The sequence below is a fragment of the Scomber scombrus genome, chromosome 2, assembly GCF_963691925.1.
Source record: "Scomber scombrus chromosome 2, fScoSco1.1, whole genome shotgun sequence".
Classification (NCBI taxonomy): domain Eukaryota; kingdom Metazoa; phylum Chordata; class Actinopteri; order Scombriformes; family Scombridae; genus Scomber; species Scomber scombrus.
In genome coordinates this window covers 22,325,180-22,342,119 of record NC_084971.1, presented here as the reverse complement: position 1 = coordinate 22,342,119, position 16,940 = coordinate 22,325,180, and the positions used below count along the sequence as shown (strand labels likewise).

Genomic DNA, 16,940 nt, shown 5'->3' with positions numbered 1-16,940 from the left:
GAGCAGTTCTTGCCATAATATGGAATACTACAGTGATCAATGATTTTGATGTCTTCAGTATTGTTCTACAAAAAAAATAAAAAAAAGTAAAAAAAATAGTAAAGAAAGAAAGAAAGAAAGACAAACCTTTAATTAAGTAGGTGTTTCCAAACGTTTGACTGGTGCTGTATATATTTTTTTCCTTTGTAATGACACTTTGGGATCAGTTTGTCATTTCAGTATAAAAAGGGTTATAAATAATATTTATGGGTGTATATTTTCAGTGGCTCTATTTCACACTGGCTTTGCGCTGAAAGCACAATTGTCATTCTTAATCACTGACACCAGCATTTCTCAGCAAACAGATACAATTAATTTGTCAGTAACATTTCTCCCATAGTTCTCATAAAAAGTCTTATCTCTTACTTTACAGAGCTGCAAAGATTCACAATGGAAACCTTGAAAACACTAAAACTATATGTTATAAGTTATAAAATTATATACTTAATTAATCTTTTTTATTTAAAGGTTGCCAATAATCCAAACATGAAGTTCAAAAGAAAATGTATCTACATGTTGAGGTGGGCTGCAGGATTTGCTGGTCAGTCTTTCTACAGGGCCTTCAAGCTCCTTGGCATCACAGGGCTCCACAATATTAATAAAAAAAGAAGCCAAAAACATCACTGAGGCTGCAGAGAGGGAATCTAAATGGGTAAGAATCAAGAGGGGATCTCCCTACACTATACAGGCCACCTGGCCACATGCTAGGGCCTAATCAATGAGAAGATCTACAGCTGTTCTGGATTATATCATTGTATATTTGACACCTTAAATTAAAAGACAGACAAGCTGTTTCAAGAATTGCTATGGATTGTAGAAATTTCTGATGGGTATTTGTCATTACCTTTTAAATTTTACGGACAAAATAGTGTACTTGAATAATTAATAGAAAAGAATGACAAAAAGAGACACATTGCAATCAAAAAATACTTTTTATATTCTGCACACATTACATTGTCCCTCCAGGAGACACTGACCAATATCTTTGGCTTTCTGCAAGGTCGATATCAACAAAGCACCCCGTTTACAGCCAGCCTGCTTAAACCAAGTTTCCACTGTTTCAACCACGAGGGCTCACACACACAGTGTATGGGCAGGGTGCAAGTGTCAGGCCAAAGCGTCCGTGCAGGGAAGGAGGTGGCACTCCCTCTGGAAGACTGAATTTGAAGGCCTGCAGTAAGCTGGTAACTGTCAGGAACAGCTCCATCTTTGCCAGCTGTTCCCCCATGCACACTCTGCGACCTAAGGGATACACGGGAGAAATCAGTACATCAAAGGACAGCTTCACAATTTGTCTTAAAACAACAGTCAGGTGCCCATGTGAACACCGAATAAGGTTTTCCTCGCTGTAATCATTCCTCCTGTTCACACTAAACATTAGAATATCCTCTGTGCTTTCAATGTTTCCCATGGGGGCCCAAAATCCACAGTGTGTCCACACAGTCATTTTGTGAAAAATTGCAATTTAAGGTACATCTGAAGCTTTTATGAGACACTGGCAGTCTGATTTTGTCATATCCAGTGTATAGCTACCACATTTATAGTCTTTTTAGTTAAAATGACTGTAATGCTGAAAGATCTACGTGACTTGACACATTGTTTCTGGTTGAAGCTTCAGATTATCTTAATAAAAACTTTCAAGTGAATTTTTAAATAGGAGGAGGCTTGTGGATTATGTTTCCCATCACTTACATTGTAAGTGCATTATTAGGGCGTCTATAAATAACCAATATGAACAGGAGAAATGATTATCGCAAGAAAAACCTATTTCAGTGTTAATTTGGACTGAGTATAGATTTAAAACAAACTTAAAATGATAAAACCCATTTTAAACATTTATTTATACATCAGTGTTTCAAACATTTGGCTCATATGAGTAAGCAATAGCATACCAATCCCAAATGGTATGAAGCACTCCTTCCTGAGTAACTTTCCCTCGTCATCCAAGAATCGTGCTGTGTTGAAAGAGTCTGGGTCATCCCACATAGTGGGATCCCTATGGACAGACCACAGGTTGGGCACAATAATTGTTCCTTTGGGAATAGTGAAACCTCTGAACTCTGCCAAAAGGAGAAAAAAACATGATAAAGGTTAGGGTTAGGTACCGAACTCGGTACTTTTAAGGATACTGACTGAATTATGTTGGTATTACTGAGTACATGTTCATGTTAGATGAGTGCCAGATTTTGGTACCTTGAGAGCCGGTGGTGTTGGGAATTCAAATAAATACAGGCTAGTTAACAGATCAATAGTGGATAAATATTTAAACCCTGCATTAAACTCTTAAACTGAAGGCCAGAATTTGATGTGCCGCCCGTGGTCACCGCTCCTGTCTGTTTGTAGTTGTTAGCCAGCTAGCATGGTGTTAGCAGTGTCCAGCTAAAGAGGCTAACAGATTAGCACACTAACCAGTTACTATATACAGATAGGCTCAGCGAGTGTGGCTGTAAACCAATGTGCTGTGGCTAGGGAGCAGCAAGCTAACAAGGGCCATGTCCTCTGCCAGGATGGTGTGAGTTTAGAGCTGGACTGAGACTCTCTGCAGGCTGTGCTTCTGGAGGTTGTAGGGAAGGTTTTCGGAGGGGAGATGGAAGGAACGGCATCCACCCCTAATAATGGCGTTACCTCGAAATCAAAAATTCTGAATGAAATCAATAATGCTACAATCTCCAGCTCTATTTAAGGTTACCTGTTGTCATGGAGGTCATGTGTGGAATACTCAGAGGTACCACCACAGTCAGTCTTTGGACCTCCATGATAGTAGCCTCAGTAAAGGGCATACTTCCTTTATGAGTCAGAGACACGACCTGATTTCTGCCCACCACTTCATCGATCTCTGCTTGGACCTTATCTGAAATCAGAACAGTACAGGCAAAGCAACATTCAATATTGTCCCCCCAAATATAGACAATGCTAATATAACCTCAGTTATCAATCAAGTCAGTGTCACTTCAGGACACAACTTAGCCAATCAAAATAATTTCATTTTCATTTTCTAGAATGCATGTGATGTGTTAAGCATTGTGGTTGTGAGACTGTTGGAGAAGTGGTCAACCGCATTATTGAGCCAGACATCTAACTGAAATATATTTTTCTTATTTTTTGAACATAGTGTTCATACAGCAGAGTTCCAATTCCCCTTTTTTCTTCAAAGGGCTTTCCCTTCATGCAGAAAACAAGATCTGTGGTCAATGTTTGATTTTTCCTACGTAAATTCCACCCGTCATTTATATCAGTTATAACTATTGAAGTTCTACACTGCTATATGTATGATCTTGTTGCAAAAAATTATGATTATAAAAATGTATGTATTAGTTATTATTAGTTGATTTCTACACACTTTATACTGCACTGGAAATCTGCCGTGGAAACTCAGCAGAAGTATCATCCTGCTTGGCTGATAAAAACAGATCATTATTTAAGTTTGTAAAGTATGGACTGAATGCACTGTTGCTACCTTTACCTTGGACATCAGGGTGTAAAGCCATGTAGAGCAGAAACCACAAAACTGTACTGGTGGTGGTGTCAGTGCCTGCGATAAAGAGTTCTCCTATTATGTAAAAAAGATAGTCCTCTGTGAAGTTTTTGTCCTCCACTCCAGCAGCTTTATGGGCCAACATCTCTATCAAGTACATGTCTATAAAATCCTGTGGGTTTTCTCGATCAAGTTTTTCCCTGTGCTTTGCAATAATCTTTTTTAGAAACAGTGTAATGTCTCTTTCCACTTGTCGTAACTCCTTGAAGGCGCCAAACGGTAAGTAGTACAGCAGTGGAAAGATATTGATGAGGACTGCAGAGCTGTTCACACAGATCTGCAGCCCACGTGCCATTAGGTCCAGCAAGGTGCGGAACTCGTGGTCTTCATGGTGGAAACGTTGACCCAGGGCCAGCGAGCAGATGACATTTGACACTGCAATGCTGATCAGTGGGGCAGGGTCCACACCGGTGCCACCTGACTCCTCATTCAATCGCAGCAGCTCTGTTTTGATGGTAGCCAGGCCTTGAAGGATGCACGGTTCCAAGCTCAACTTCCCCAGGCCAAAGTTTCGGAGTGTGGTGTGGCAGAACTTGCGATGCTTTCTCCACACTGGCCCATAAGGTGCAAACACTATTCCTTTAGTTCAATTAAACCAGAAAAAGAGAAGTTTACTCCTCAGCTCATCAACCCCTATATTTAGAGCATTTAGGTCAAGGTATATTCAGACAGTCAAACTGTAACATAAACACAGTAACACTTTCTGACACAAAGTCCTACCTAAATCCTACATTTGATACTGAAGGTTGTGAACTCTGAAAAATACTTTTTTTTGTCTTTGAGACATCTCAGCTTTGTCTAACCTAGTTCTAACGAGACTTTTCTACCATTTTTTGCTCAACCAGTTTAATGAATAACTCGAAACAAAACAGTGTTTAAACAGAGTCTGTGTAGAAGTTACAGCAATATTGACAAGTGTACTCTGAGTCAACCGTAACATAAATTTCTCACAACTGTCAAACTGATGTAAAAATCTACCACAGCAGCCCTGCATTAAACCTAACACTTACAGGGTTATAATGTTCAGTTCTGATAGTCTGTTGTGCTGTTCAACTGTCTGCCTTCACCTAAACTGTAAACACATTTGGAGGGGATCTTAAAATAGTCAGTGCGAACAGGAGGAATGATTACAGCAAGAAAAAAACTGACTGTTGTTTTAAGAAAGACTTGAAAAACTGTTAACCTATCTTTTAATCTGGCAGTGGTTATAGCTTAGGGAGAGATGTTTCAAAGGAGTCCACCCATCATTACAGCATTAAGTTGAATAAACACCTCTCTGAAGTTTAGACAATAACTATAGTTATTGCACTACTGGAAACAGGTTGTGTTTGTGCATGTGTGTGCTCACCAGCTCGTGAGTGCATATAAGTTAAGTTAAAAAAAAGAATGAAAGTGTGCTTTAATGTAAACATTACCTTTGCGTTTAGTCATAATGACGACTGCAGGAAGATCTGGTCTGTCGGAGAACACCTCGGGATGGTTTGAGAGAGCATCCTTCACCACTTCATAGCCATTAAGCACGACGACCAGCTGACTGCCAACAAAGAGGCTGTATATATTACCATAAACACTGGCTAATTCCGTCAAAGCAATCACAGGGCTTTTGACGTTATTGCCTGATTCCCCTTTAAACCTCCTCAGGATGAAAGACGGAATGAGAAACCCGCCAAAGTTGCCGACTATCGGCAGCGGCCTCGGACCGGGAGGGATATTTGCAAAGTCCCGACGATTTTGATAGAAATTAACTAAATTATAGACCATTACAAATACTATTAAAATTACAATGTTTACTTGAGACAGTAGAAAGCTGCTCAGATTGTCTGGCCATGACAGTGGAACCATCGTGTCGGAGTTAAAATAAACTCAATTAAGTTATCTAACAATGTTATCCCATAAACAGGATTATTAATGAAGTCCCTGTGAGATCATTGATGACATACAACATGACGGAACTGTTTAAGAGATAAAGGTAACCCTCTTCCTGTTTTGTTATTGAAGGGAAGGAGTCAACGTGGTACCGTTACTGGCTTCCTATTGGCGGATAGAGCAGGGACCTGCTGTGATTGGTTGGTTTTGAGAGTTAGAACTTGGGCTTTTAATCCCTTTAAACCGTCTCACAGGCACCATCCTGGCACACTAAACTAAACTAAACTAAACTAAAAACTACTACTATTACTACCGCTACCACAACAACAACTACTAAATAACAACAACAACAACAACAATAATAACTTTATTTGTGTAGACCTTTCATACAATAAAAGCAGCTCACAGTGCTTCACAACAAAAGAAATCAGATATACCAAGTGCTTCACATAAAAGGAACATAAAAGGAACACAGAGCAATGTTTAAAAAAGAGCAAAAACAAAGAGGAAAGAAATAAACACATTCATGGAATATAAGATGGAATATAAAAATGTAAAAATGTAAAAAATGTAAAATAGTAAAAATAGTACGTTGTGAAAGTAGCACAAAAATAGTATAAAAACAATATATGAAATCAAGTAAAATACAGCTATTAAAAGAAGTGTTGTAGTGACTGATAGAAAAACTGAAGAGAAGAGATATGTTTTTAGCTTTCTCTTAAAAGTATTTAGTGAGCTGGCTTCCCTGATATCTATGGTAGTTTGTTCCACAGTTTTGGTGCATAATTGACAAAAGCTGCATCTTCGATCCCCGACAACTAAACTAAACTAAACCAAACTAAACTAAACTAAACTAAACTAAACTAAACTAAACTAAACTAAACTAAACTAAACTAAACTAAACTAAAAATGCATAGATAGATAGATAGATAGATAGATAGATAGATAGATAGATAGATAGATAGATAGATAGATAGATAGATAGATAGATAGATAGATAGATAGATAGATAGATAGATAGATATTTGTCTTAGTATTTCTAGGTTTTTATATGTATTTCACCTGCAAAATAAACTTAATGTATGTAGGCTATTTGTTGATGTAAACATGAGACACATAGACACATTAAGACAGAAGACAGAAGAGACAGTGTTCAATATTTAATCCAACTTTAGCAATAGATTTGTCAGGTTTATAATGAAAAGTCAGGGCTATATTGTACATATCAAATGCAGACTGGTGCACAGCTCTATGCATTGTTGTCCTTAATGGGGATGATTTCACATTAATAAGAATAAGGATTAGACTTTATTTTCAGAAAAAATATATATATTTCTTGTGTCTTGTGAGAAATAGAAATTCTGTAGGGTTGAGAACTAGTCCCACTGAATGTAAAATTGCCCAAAACATTTTGTAAAAGTGTTGTGGCATATAGAATAATGGCTGACTTTGATTGATGATTTAATTAAAGCAAAAAACACACTTAAGTAATAGTATGGTTACATTTTAATACAATAGTACAATGTTGAGACTACAGCTAGGATACTCACTTAAGATTACTAAAATTAAAACAAAATTAATAATAATAATAATAATAATAATAAAAAATCATAGAAAAAAACCAAATACACCAAGACTTATAGAGGCATTTTTGGTAGACCTACGGACATTTAACACACTAAGGCACCTTGTGACTCGAGCGCACTGATTTTGAGGTAAACCCCGTCATCAAATACAGTATGAGAGTGTTACAGAAGCAGATCCAAAATCAAGTCAAATACTGTGTGACAAATCTGCAAGTCAGTTGTGTCTGACATGTACTAGGAGCTGACACAAGTATCATTTACAAAAACAATGACAACTTTTCAGGACTTCTCATAAATAATTACAGTGGCAAAGAACACACAGAGACAATATGATTATCCTTGTAGATACAGTTTTACTGAGACATTTCTCATAGCAATGCAACTGGTACCATTATCTTTCCAATAGACAAGACTGACTGAATGAATACCACTTCAGTGGGATTATCAAACAACACTGCTTCGGGGATCAGGGTCCGCTCACTCCTCTCGTGTGCTCTGTACCATGGAGTACTTCTTACATGGGTTCTTCAGGCAGGCAGGAGGCCAGGTGATGGGCCAGCTATATGAGCATGGCACCGCGGTTTGGACGTTCCTCTCCAGGAAGTTGAACAGAGGGTTCCACCAGGTGTTAGTGAGGTAGTTGTTTGGTGAGCATTTTAGAGTCTGCATGAAAATAAAAGGCATTGATTAGCATAATATCATAATAAAATACTGTTGTTGTTTTTTTGTTTTTTTTACTATATAGCACCTTCCACATGAGGAAAGAAGCTCAAATTGCTGGTTGGACAGTGGAAACTGGAAGATAATGTATTTGGGGGGATGTGATACAGTGTGCCACTACTGTGAACATCTGAATGTCTAAACCTAACTTTGATAAAGCTGTCATTTTTCCATTTTTATTTATTCAAGTTTTTTTTCGATGACGGGGTAAAGGTAACATAAAAGTTACATTATAGAACACCTATTCATTTATGCTATAATGTAAGACACATTTCCCACAGACAAATGGCATAATATTTTACGTTATAAAATGTACACAAATTTAAAATATTGTGGTGTTCTCTTTCATGGTGGGGACAGTACATATATCTTAAATATTACATAACCATCCTTTTTATTTCACTAAAATAGACGGACAAGAGGAGCTGGAGAACATCATCATATTTGAACTGAAGTCATTTTTGTGATATGTTTACTTGTATCAACTTCGTTTGTAATCTAATTTGTGGTATATTGGTGAACAGATTGTAAGTCCCTTTGAGGCAAATTTGTGATTTGTGATGTTGGGCCATGTGAAAAATGTTTTAATGTTATTTAAAAGATAATTTAGCCTTTTATCACTTCATATCAAATGTTTGTACACATTTTGACCAGTAGAGGGAGTAATTCACCATTTTTAAAAAGCCACAGTGACGGCTCATGGAAGTGACACCCACACAGTCAAAAAAAAAAAAAGTACTTACTTCAAGTATATAACCATATGTAATTGATAGACCATTGCTTTAAACATAAACTGTAATAATGTCTTGTGCTGGTATGTAACATTTAGTGAGTGCACTTGATTTAAACTCCCTCAACGAAATACAGCCTTATTTCATCATAGAGAGTATGCATCATACAAGTCCGTCATGCATAATTCATATGTAACAAGGTTCAATGAAAGTGGAGCCTTTAGCTCTTAACGCTTTCATTTGCTCGCTTTTATTCTAAAACACACACAGATACGCTGTCTTCACACCTGTAGGTTGGCCATGGTGTGGTACCACCAGAATAGCCGGGAGGTGATAAAATAGGCCACAACCACATCCACACTGTAGTGCTCATGTGCCACCAGGATGCACACCACACCTACGGCACTAAGCAGCCAACACATCAGATGGTACCACCAAAATGACCGCGGCGAATCTTGAAAGAGACAAAAAGGAAAGACAAGAGTGTTGACAATATTTATAAAAACATCCATTTGTTGTCTGTTGTTCCCTGTTTCCACTGTTAACAAAAATGCTGTCTTTGGCATTCCAATAAAATGTGACAGGAACAGAAGAATTTCCTGTAAAACACAGACAGACAGGGATATAGCGAAAAATCTCATTTGTAAAAGTGGAAACTAAAACATTGCAACATCTACCTGTAAATGTCATCCAAGCTACATGTTTTTGCATGTTGAAAAACGTTTAAGCATTTTTATGGCCAACTGTCCATATATATGCAGACATATTCAGCTTTACAAGATATATGATAAAACATTTTGTCAAACTTTGAATATTTGAATGTTAAAAAAACAACAGTAATAGTGGCATCACATGTCAGTTATTTAGTTTACTAGTAGTCTATTGAAGGTCCATGTGTAGCTGTATCATACAGTGATGTGAACTGTATGGGATGGGAATGGAAACAGACAATATCCTTCATATATTATTCATTGGAAGTGATCAATTTTCCATTCAAGCAAAAAAACAAGAGTGTTGCTTTGAGTACTTACATTCCTTAATGAACAGATAAGTGAGGGTGAGCATCACAGTGTGTCCACTGTAGAGAAAGTCTCCACACATGAGATGGGAGTTTGTAATGGACAGACCTCCACCTGAAATCAGCCTCAGAATTCGCTGGATTTTTGCCTGGGAGTCTCCATGCAGCTGATAGAAAGCAGATAGTGGATGCAATTAGGGAGATAAAGAAAAACACCAGACCATTAGCAACTTGTGAGAGCATGAAGATTCAGTTTAAAATTAAAAGAGGAATGGAAGGAATAAAAACTAAGATTTGACAGGCACAAATTTTGTGCTCTTGTAACTGCTACTCAAATGATGGAGGATAATTCGCCTCTTACAAGTAGACACTTTGATATACTGTGTCCAAAACATTCAAAATTATTAGGAAACAAAACAACTACTAAACTATCCAGTCCCTGATCTTTCTGCACAACACGACCCAGCAAACAACTGCCAGGAGTGCATGTTTCCGATCAAACACTGATGCACCTCAATATTGTCAGTGTCCGGAGGCAGTAATACAGTCAAAATGGCTTTTTTATAGCTGCCTCTCTTGCGTGGCTGTGCAAAATGAGTCCCAGAGGGAGCACAAGAGTACACGGCTGAGCAATGACAGCTGATGCCTGCTCTGATTTTAGCGTTCTACTCACCTTAGGAGCACAAGTCATGTGCATGCCAGGTACAGGCAGGGTGGTGATGTACATAGTGACACAGCGGTACAAATACAGAGTGCCAATGAGGAAGAAGAACCGCCTGCTCGCTATTGACCTGTAAATGGAAAATGTGAGAGCCATAATGGAATGAATGCAGAAATGTGGTCTCCCGATTATGTAATACTACCATGAACATGCATACTTTAATTTACTCATGTTGAACAGTCACAGTGGGACAACTCCAATGTAGAGAAGAGATAAGTACAGTTTCATCATGATGGCTGCCTGCACACTACATGATCATTTCCTGAGCAGAGGAAAGAGACTTGCAGGACATAATTACAACATATGACCAGAAAACAATGAACTATTTCACACAACAAAACTATGGCCTATACAACTTTTTATTCAGTGAAATTCAATTTTCCTCTTTTTGAAAGACAGTTTTCTGCTGACACCGTATTAAGCTGGAAAAAAACAGCTTGTATAGTAGATGCAAAACAGCCTTACCTGTATCTGAAGAAGAACAACTGGATAATCCAAATGACCAGCAGAACCATTCCATTGATCTCTGTGACTGTAAATGCCCACTTGACTCTGTCAATATAGTCAAAAAATTTATCAGGAAGGGGTGGGCTGCTTTCTTTGGGTGGGACCCTCTCATGGACTATTGTGATGACAACTGTTGTAAGGACCAAGTTAAAGCCAGCATAAAAAAAGGCAATCATGGTCTTCCACCACTCCATGGGCAGACGACTGACCTTGGACTCTGGCACAGAAATCTTCACATAGTCATTATGCCTCCCTATGCCTTTACGAAAACCCCGCTTTGCATCTTCTCCGCCTGGGGTGTGGACAGGACAGGTTTTCCCGGTGCTGGGTACGGCACCACCCTCCATTCCAGGGTTCAGATTATGAGAAGCAGAGTCTCTCGTATCCACAAGCTCCTGTGATGCCATGGGTGCCTGCACTGTCCATCCACAGGCACACGGCTTCTCTGGGTTAAGGCTGCCATGAGAGAAAGCAAAAGGTTGGTAACTGACACACTATTTGGTTTAGAAAGCACAAGCACAGTTTGCATATAAGTAAACAGGAACTGCTTGCCTGTATTAACTATGTCAAATTGTTGCAATTGTGAAACAAGGAGGAGATGTTTATCTTTGTTTCTACTCTTTGTTATCCCAGGGATTACCAAAACATGAGATTGAGCTTTTATTGATGCAACATTCTTGTTGAAATGTCCAGACTAAAAATCTATTTTTAACAGCCTGCTAGACTAGATGTGGTTCTATGAGTTCATGTTGTGTGCTGTATTTTCCTTTTCCTGGACCAGGGAACCACTATAACATCTTTCTGTTTGGATGTTCAGTCAGAATCTAATTTTGGACTTCCCTAAGTCTTTCCCCCCGCACTGCTTTGGCTTTTTGAGTTTGTCCTCAACACGCTGTTGCTATACAGTCTGCTCATTATCTGATGCATCAGAGGAATTTGCATTCTCATCATAAAAGTTAGGAGCTGTGTGAATGCAGAATCAACTAACCTAGAAACTAACCTAAACTAAACAAGACTGAAAGTTCATGCCCTTCTGGACATGCAATATGATCTCTGCATATGGAGTTTGCCCATTTCTCATGGATTTTTACAGAGTTTCCATTTTTCTGAGCACTTTAATGACTTCTTGTCTATGTTGAAACAGCAGCTAAATCAGCTGCAACTATATAAAATAAAAGCAAAACAGGCTTGTTGAGAGATTGTTTCAATGATTTTATGAATGACACTCAGAAGACAGATAAAGTTGGAGAATAGCTAGTGCAATGTTTGTTGTTGTGCTCTTTCCAGTTAACGACACGAGAGAGCACTTCAGCAATGGCCATTTTCATTCTTTCACATTTAGGCTTCTAGATCCTTTAACAACTCCATTAATGGATTTGAGGATATTGCTATTAGCCCTAAAATGCATTACGATAACTGTCATCTGGGATGCATGCATACTGGCAGGTTTACTTGTAGGCAAGCATGGCATTAAGACAAAAGATGGGACAGAAATAGAGGTTGGATACAAGAGAGCTGCTGAAAGTATCAAGTTCCTCAGAATCAATTTTTGGGAAAATATTATTACAGCTCGGAAAGGATTATTGTAGAATATCTTCTGCCACAATAGATTCACCGTCTGTTATGTAACTGATGGATGGCTACAGACAACTAAGTATGACAATTTAAGGAGTCATAAGGTATAGTAATACTGACCAAGGCGGGAAATAAGATCAACAAGAGCAGGCAAACAATATAAGTTAATTACAATGTCATGTCCTCTCTATTGTTAGTGCAATGATGTTACATCTCTGTTGCTAGTTGTACTTCAAGTTGGGATCCCTATCAACATACTTTTGTTATTTGTAATGAAAGCAGAATTCACACAATACACTTCTCTAATATTGAACAGCTCACTTTTAACTTGTGTATTTGAGCAACTTACTGCAAGATGAACAGCAGGTACTCTGAATTTGTTTTTTATGTTTCTAGAGTCAAATTTTGATGCAGCTTTATAGACAGTGATAAACGAAACACTATGAAGGCACCATTAGTGATTGAACTGGTATGCGGGGAAGTTTTCTGACTAACACAATTCATTTGAATCTAAAAAATGTACCTAAAAGTATCCAATAAGCCCTCTAACCTAAAGAACAAAATAGGTTGTCTGTCAGGTTCTCACGTGGAACCCCTATTGGCAGTGCCCGTTTTTCAATCTGCCCCCTAAGCATTGCTTCATTTTAACAAATTAAAGCGATATCAATAGGGTTAGATAAAGATAATGGCAAAGGTTGAAAAAATACTTTATTAAATGGAGCAGTTTTTTGTGGGTGCGTTCCCGTTTTGTTTGTTTTGTGCTTACATACATTTGCATGCAGGCAATGTGATACACTTGCATTGACACTCTTACAGGTGGCTGTGATGCACTGAGAAATGCAGCTCTGCACCAGCAAAGGCAGAGAAGATCACTGCAAGCTAATAAACAGATGTAAAAAAAGCAGGATTTAAAATATTTAAAACAAAGTTTTGCTATTGTTTTATGAGGCAGGAAATTGATTTAACATAATTCGTTTTGGTGAATAACAGTGAATGTACAGTGAAACACAACTTTTGTTTGTTTACAAGAAAACACATGATACCTTTAAGTTTGACAAATCAATCCAGACTCAAGGTTTGCTGACTTTAACAGAGCTTTCAACCGCATAGTCAAGTGATCTGGTGGAAAGCTCATAAAAAGCTAGTAGGTGGACTAGCTAGAGCTGGAACTGTTTTGTCGAACTGCTGCTCACTGGGTAAAGAAGGTGATGAATGTTCATTACTTGATTAAAATTACTGAAATCTTCATAGAAAACAGTTGTTGTTGGTGGGATTTGTCCAGTGGTCTTTGTGTCAAAGTCAGATACTCTCTACAACCAAAAACAGATGCCTTTGCAGTGCTGTAAAAATGTCACACTTCTTCTGAGAGACATCAGTTATTGTTCACAAGTTTCTGTATTCAGTTTCCGATGCTGTTGCTTTTCTGGTAATGAAAGTCTTGCTGCTCTAGGTTTTAGTTTATGGAGAAAATAGTTGTTGTTGTCCAAAACTGTTAACACAGCACAATGTTAATTCAGTTTTGGGGGGAATTTTTCCTTTAAAAACCTACAACAAGAGTCCTTATGTTCTATATTTTCTTGTACCTTTGCATATGCTGTGACAGATCAGTTTGACATTGAATACAAAAGAAATAGGAGGTGTTTATTTTCCAGTGTTCACTGTGAGACTGTACTATGTGTACTGTACATGGGAGGTCAGCAGAGTGTCTCCCTCAGTTTTCCACCGGTCTGCTCCTCCCCAGTGTACACTACACAGTGTTTTCCCACCAGCCAGTGCACCCAGCTCTCTAAAGGGATGGGTGGTGATGGAAAACTGGCAGAAAAACCTATTCCACATGGTCACAGACTGTAATGGATAACTTGGCTGCCTCTACTCACCCAAGCTATTTCAAGAGAAGCCACCCAGTTGCTGTGAAGGCTGTATTTTACTCCAGGGGAACCAGGGCTTTGACTCCATTTTGGGGCCTTCATAATAACATGCTACTATAGCAGTCTACTCATTTTCTTCTTGGCAGCATGTGGACTGTCTTCATCAAAGGGAGGGATAAAAATAAGTCACATCAGAGGTGGCCCTGCCCTCTAGGAAATGTTGACTCTACAGACAAGAGTTGACTATATATGCTGTACTTGCTCTAAATACCTGAAACTGCAAGTTTTGCAACAAGCTTACAGCATGTTTCAGTTTTAGTTTTGTTTTGAGATGGGAATGATTATTATCATTATTATTATAATTTGATTTGATTATTAGATTATTAGTAGTACTATCAGTAGAAATGGTGGTGGAAGAAGGATTCAGATAATTTATTTAAGTACCTTTACTTAAGTAAAAGTAGCAATAGTAATATAAAAACGTACTCAAAGTGTAAAAAGTAAAAGTATGTCAGATACAAAGAAATGTAGGTGTTATATTACTATCATATTATCAGATTGTTGATATTGACACAGTAATGTGTAACTAGTATTTTTTTGTTGCATCTGGTTCTGCTGGAACTAATTTGAATTACTATACAATGTAAATAAGTTTGATCTAAAACAATGTATCAGCTTATACAATACATCATATGTAATCTTAGTAAACACTTCATCTAACACCAAAGTAACAAGTATTCATACACAGCTGTCAGCTGAATGTGGTGAAGCAAAAAGGAAATGTTTGCATCTAAAATGTATTTCAGAGGAGTACTCGCATAAAGTAGTCTGAAATGAAAATAAGTCAAGACTGTACCTACGTGTAGTGTTTGACTAAATGTACTAATGTTACTTTTTACAACGGATTAGCAGTAACAGCAGTGATGGTAGTGTAAGTAGTATTTCTTGTGTTAATAGTAGATGTTGACATCATAGTGGCAGTAACATTAGTGCAGTAAGTAATTTGCCAGTAAACATGTCATAACAATAATGTGAATGACAGAGGGCAATGTTTTGAAACCAATGGTTTTACCACTATGATATTCTCTTCTTCTACTGGAATCCATGACCACTGTATAAAACTAGCTCACTGCCCACAGCTGTACATCAAAACACACAAATACATATTCTTTCCTGACAGAACTGATTCATTTTGTTGTATTTCTGCAAAGTGATCCTCTTCACAAGTTAAAATTGTCCCACTGTATAGAACCAACCCAACTCTTCTGGGTGCCTTAACAACATGTAGGGTGGATCCTGGCAAGGTAATGCAAGGTTCAGGAAAGGGAGTCTCCCATGTTTCCCATATATTACAGGGCGGCAGTGGCTGTCACCAGTTTTGAAGTTTACTTTTGCGGTGTAGTACATTGGCCCCCCACATGGTGTTAAATACCATGTTCCATATGAAGCTACTGGGTGGGGCAACAGGTCTTTGCATGTCCTGTAATTAATCCCTTTTGATTTCAGTGAAAACTATTGGAAACTGATAGCTGAATTATTAAAATGAGATGACAGGAAGGAATAATTATATCACAAGCATGTACAATTTGTGTATTGGCTATGATGCAGAAATAATGGGGGATTAGCTTTTAAAGGTTTCAGAGCTTATATGTGACAACTTGCCTTTTCATTTTCTGTATATAGCCTACCCTTTTCTGGAGCTGACATCATCACACTGTAAACACGTAGGCTATCTTCCAGTCAATCTCCAATCATCCACCGATAAAGAAAACTTTTTGCATGAATGTAGACGAATATACGGGCCCAGTAGCTCACTACAAATGCAAATGCACACACTGGCGAATGTACTAGACTTCACGATGTATTTCAGCATCTGTAAGCAAGACTGATATAAAAGTTGAATGTCATCAAGAGCATAACATCTTGTGTGGCTATAGCAGCCTGTTACAGATCACTTGTCAATGTCGCAATCAATGCGTTCAGCACAACACATAGCGATAATAATAAAATGTATCCATATTCACATGTTGCACAGTTTGTAGCATCCTACCTGCCTTGCTTGGGCCTCCTAGTGTCTCCTCCTGTAGTTGCAGTTCCTTGAATCCCTGATGCTGCGCCCTGTTTGATCGCTGCCCTGCTCGGGCTGGACTGCTACATTATACTGCGCTGCCGCTCGCTTTTGAGGGAGCGCTCCTCCCCGAAGCCCTACATATTCTTAGATCCATCCATCCTCTGTATCCAGTCCCCAGCCCTGCCATCCCCTTTAATTCAGAGTAACTGTCCTGTAATCAGCACAAGCATCGCCCTCTAACTCTGCTCATTTAAAACAGGTGTTCTCTATCTAATAAGCGCATCTTTAACCATAGGCTACTGAACGAGTAGTAGTAGGGATAGTAGTATTTTATGATTTATAATTCTGGCGTTTTTATTTTTATTTTTTACATTTATTATGGAGACACGCACTATACTAGCTATATATTATAATATTTTACAATTATATAAAATGTAAGCACAAAACAAAATAGATCATAAGAACATTTTTGATGTCTTTTTATTTGGTTATGTAGCCATGAGTCATTTCCACTCTAATTTCATTTCATATATTTCTAGCAATTATACAATATTTTTCTAATTATTATAATAATTAAATCACTTGCAATCACGAATCCTGCACATAATAAGTACTGACTGCAGATCAGTTGAGTCAGGTAGCCTGTTACTTTGATTACGTCATGACACAGAAACAAAACTGACCTCAGATCAGTATTTGTTTT

At 38.0% G+C, this 16,940-nt stretch overlaps 2 protein-coding genes across 2 annotated transcripts; both read right to left on the bottom strand.

Moving 5' to 3' along the window:
- Positions 1-955: 955 nt before the first annotated feature.
- On the bottom strand, positions 956-5,537 carry LOC133996166 (cytochrome P450 2U1). Its single transcript, XM_062435740.1, has 5 exons — positions 4,990-5,537; positions 3,503-4,153; positions 2,729-2,890; positions 1,932-2,099; positions 956-1,281 (listed from the first exon to the last, which is right to left on the bottom strand). Exons 1-5 carry the CDS (start codon positions 5,414-5,416, stop codon positions 1,100-1,102), a joined length of 1,590 nt encoding a protein of 529 aa, XP_062291724.1. The 5' UTR covers positions 5,417-5,537; the 3' UTR covers positions 956-1,099.
- Positions 5,538-7,503: 1,966 nt separating this feature from the next.
- sgms2a (sphingomyelin synthase 2a) lies at positions 7,504-16,900 on the bottom strand. The gene is made up of 7 exons (XM_062426064.1): positions 16,896-16,900; positions 16,217-16,300; positions 10,682-11,179; positions 10,169-10,286; positions 9,509-9,662; positions 8,765-8,931; positions 7,504-7,689 (listed from the first exon to the last, which is right to left on the bottom strand). Exons 1-7 carry the CDS (start codon positions 16,898-16,900, stop codon positions 7,504-7,506), a joined length of 1,212 nt encoding a protein of 403 aa, XP_062282048.1.
- Between the last annotated feature and the right edge of the window lie 40 nt (positions 16,901-16,940).

Coding starts and splice junctions, on each gene's coding strand:
- LOC133996166 (XM_062435740.1), bottom strand. CDS start 5,416: ATGGTTCCACTGTCATGGCCAGACAATCTGAGCAGCTTTCTACTGTCT. Junction 2,891..3,502: donor TTTACACCCTGATGTCCAAG/GTAAAGGTAGCA, acceptor TTCTGATTTCAG/ATAAGGTCCAAGCAGAGATC. Junction 2,100..2,728: donor CATGACCTCCATGACAACAG/GTAACCTTAAAT, acceptor TCCTTTTGGCAG/AGTTCAGAGGTTTCACTATT.
- sgms2a (XM_062426064.1), bottom strand. Junction 10,287..10,681: donor TTGTTCTTCTTCAGATACAG/GTAAGGCTGTTT, acceptor TTCCATTTACAG/GTCAATAGCGAGCAGGCGGT. Junction 9,663..10,168: donor ACATGACTTGTGCTCCTAAG/GTGAGTAGAACG, acceptor GCTTTCTATCAG/CTGCATGGAGACTCCCAGGC.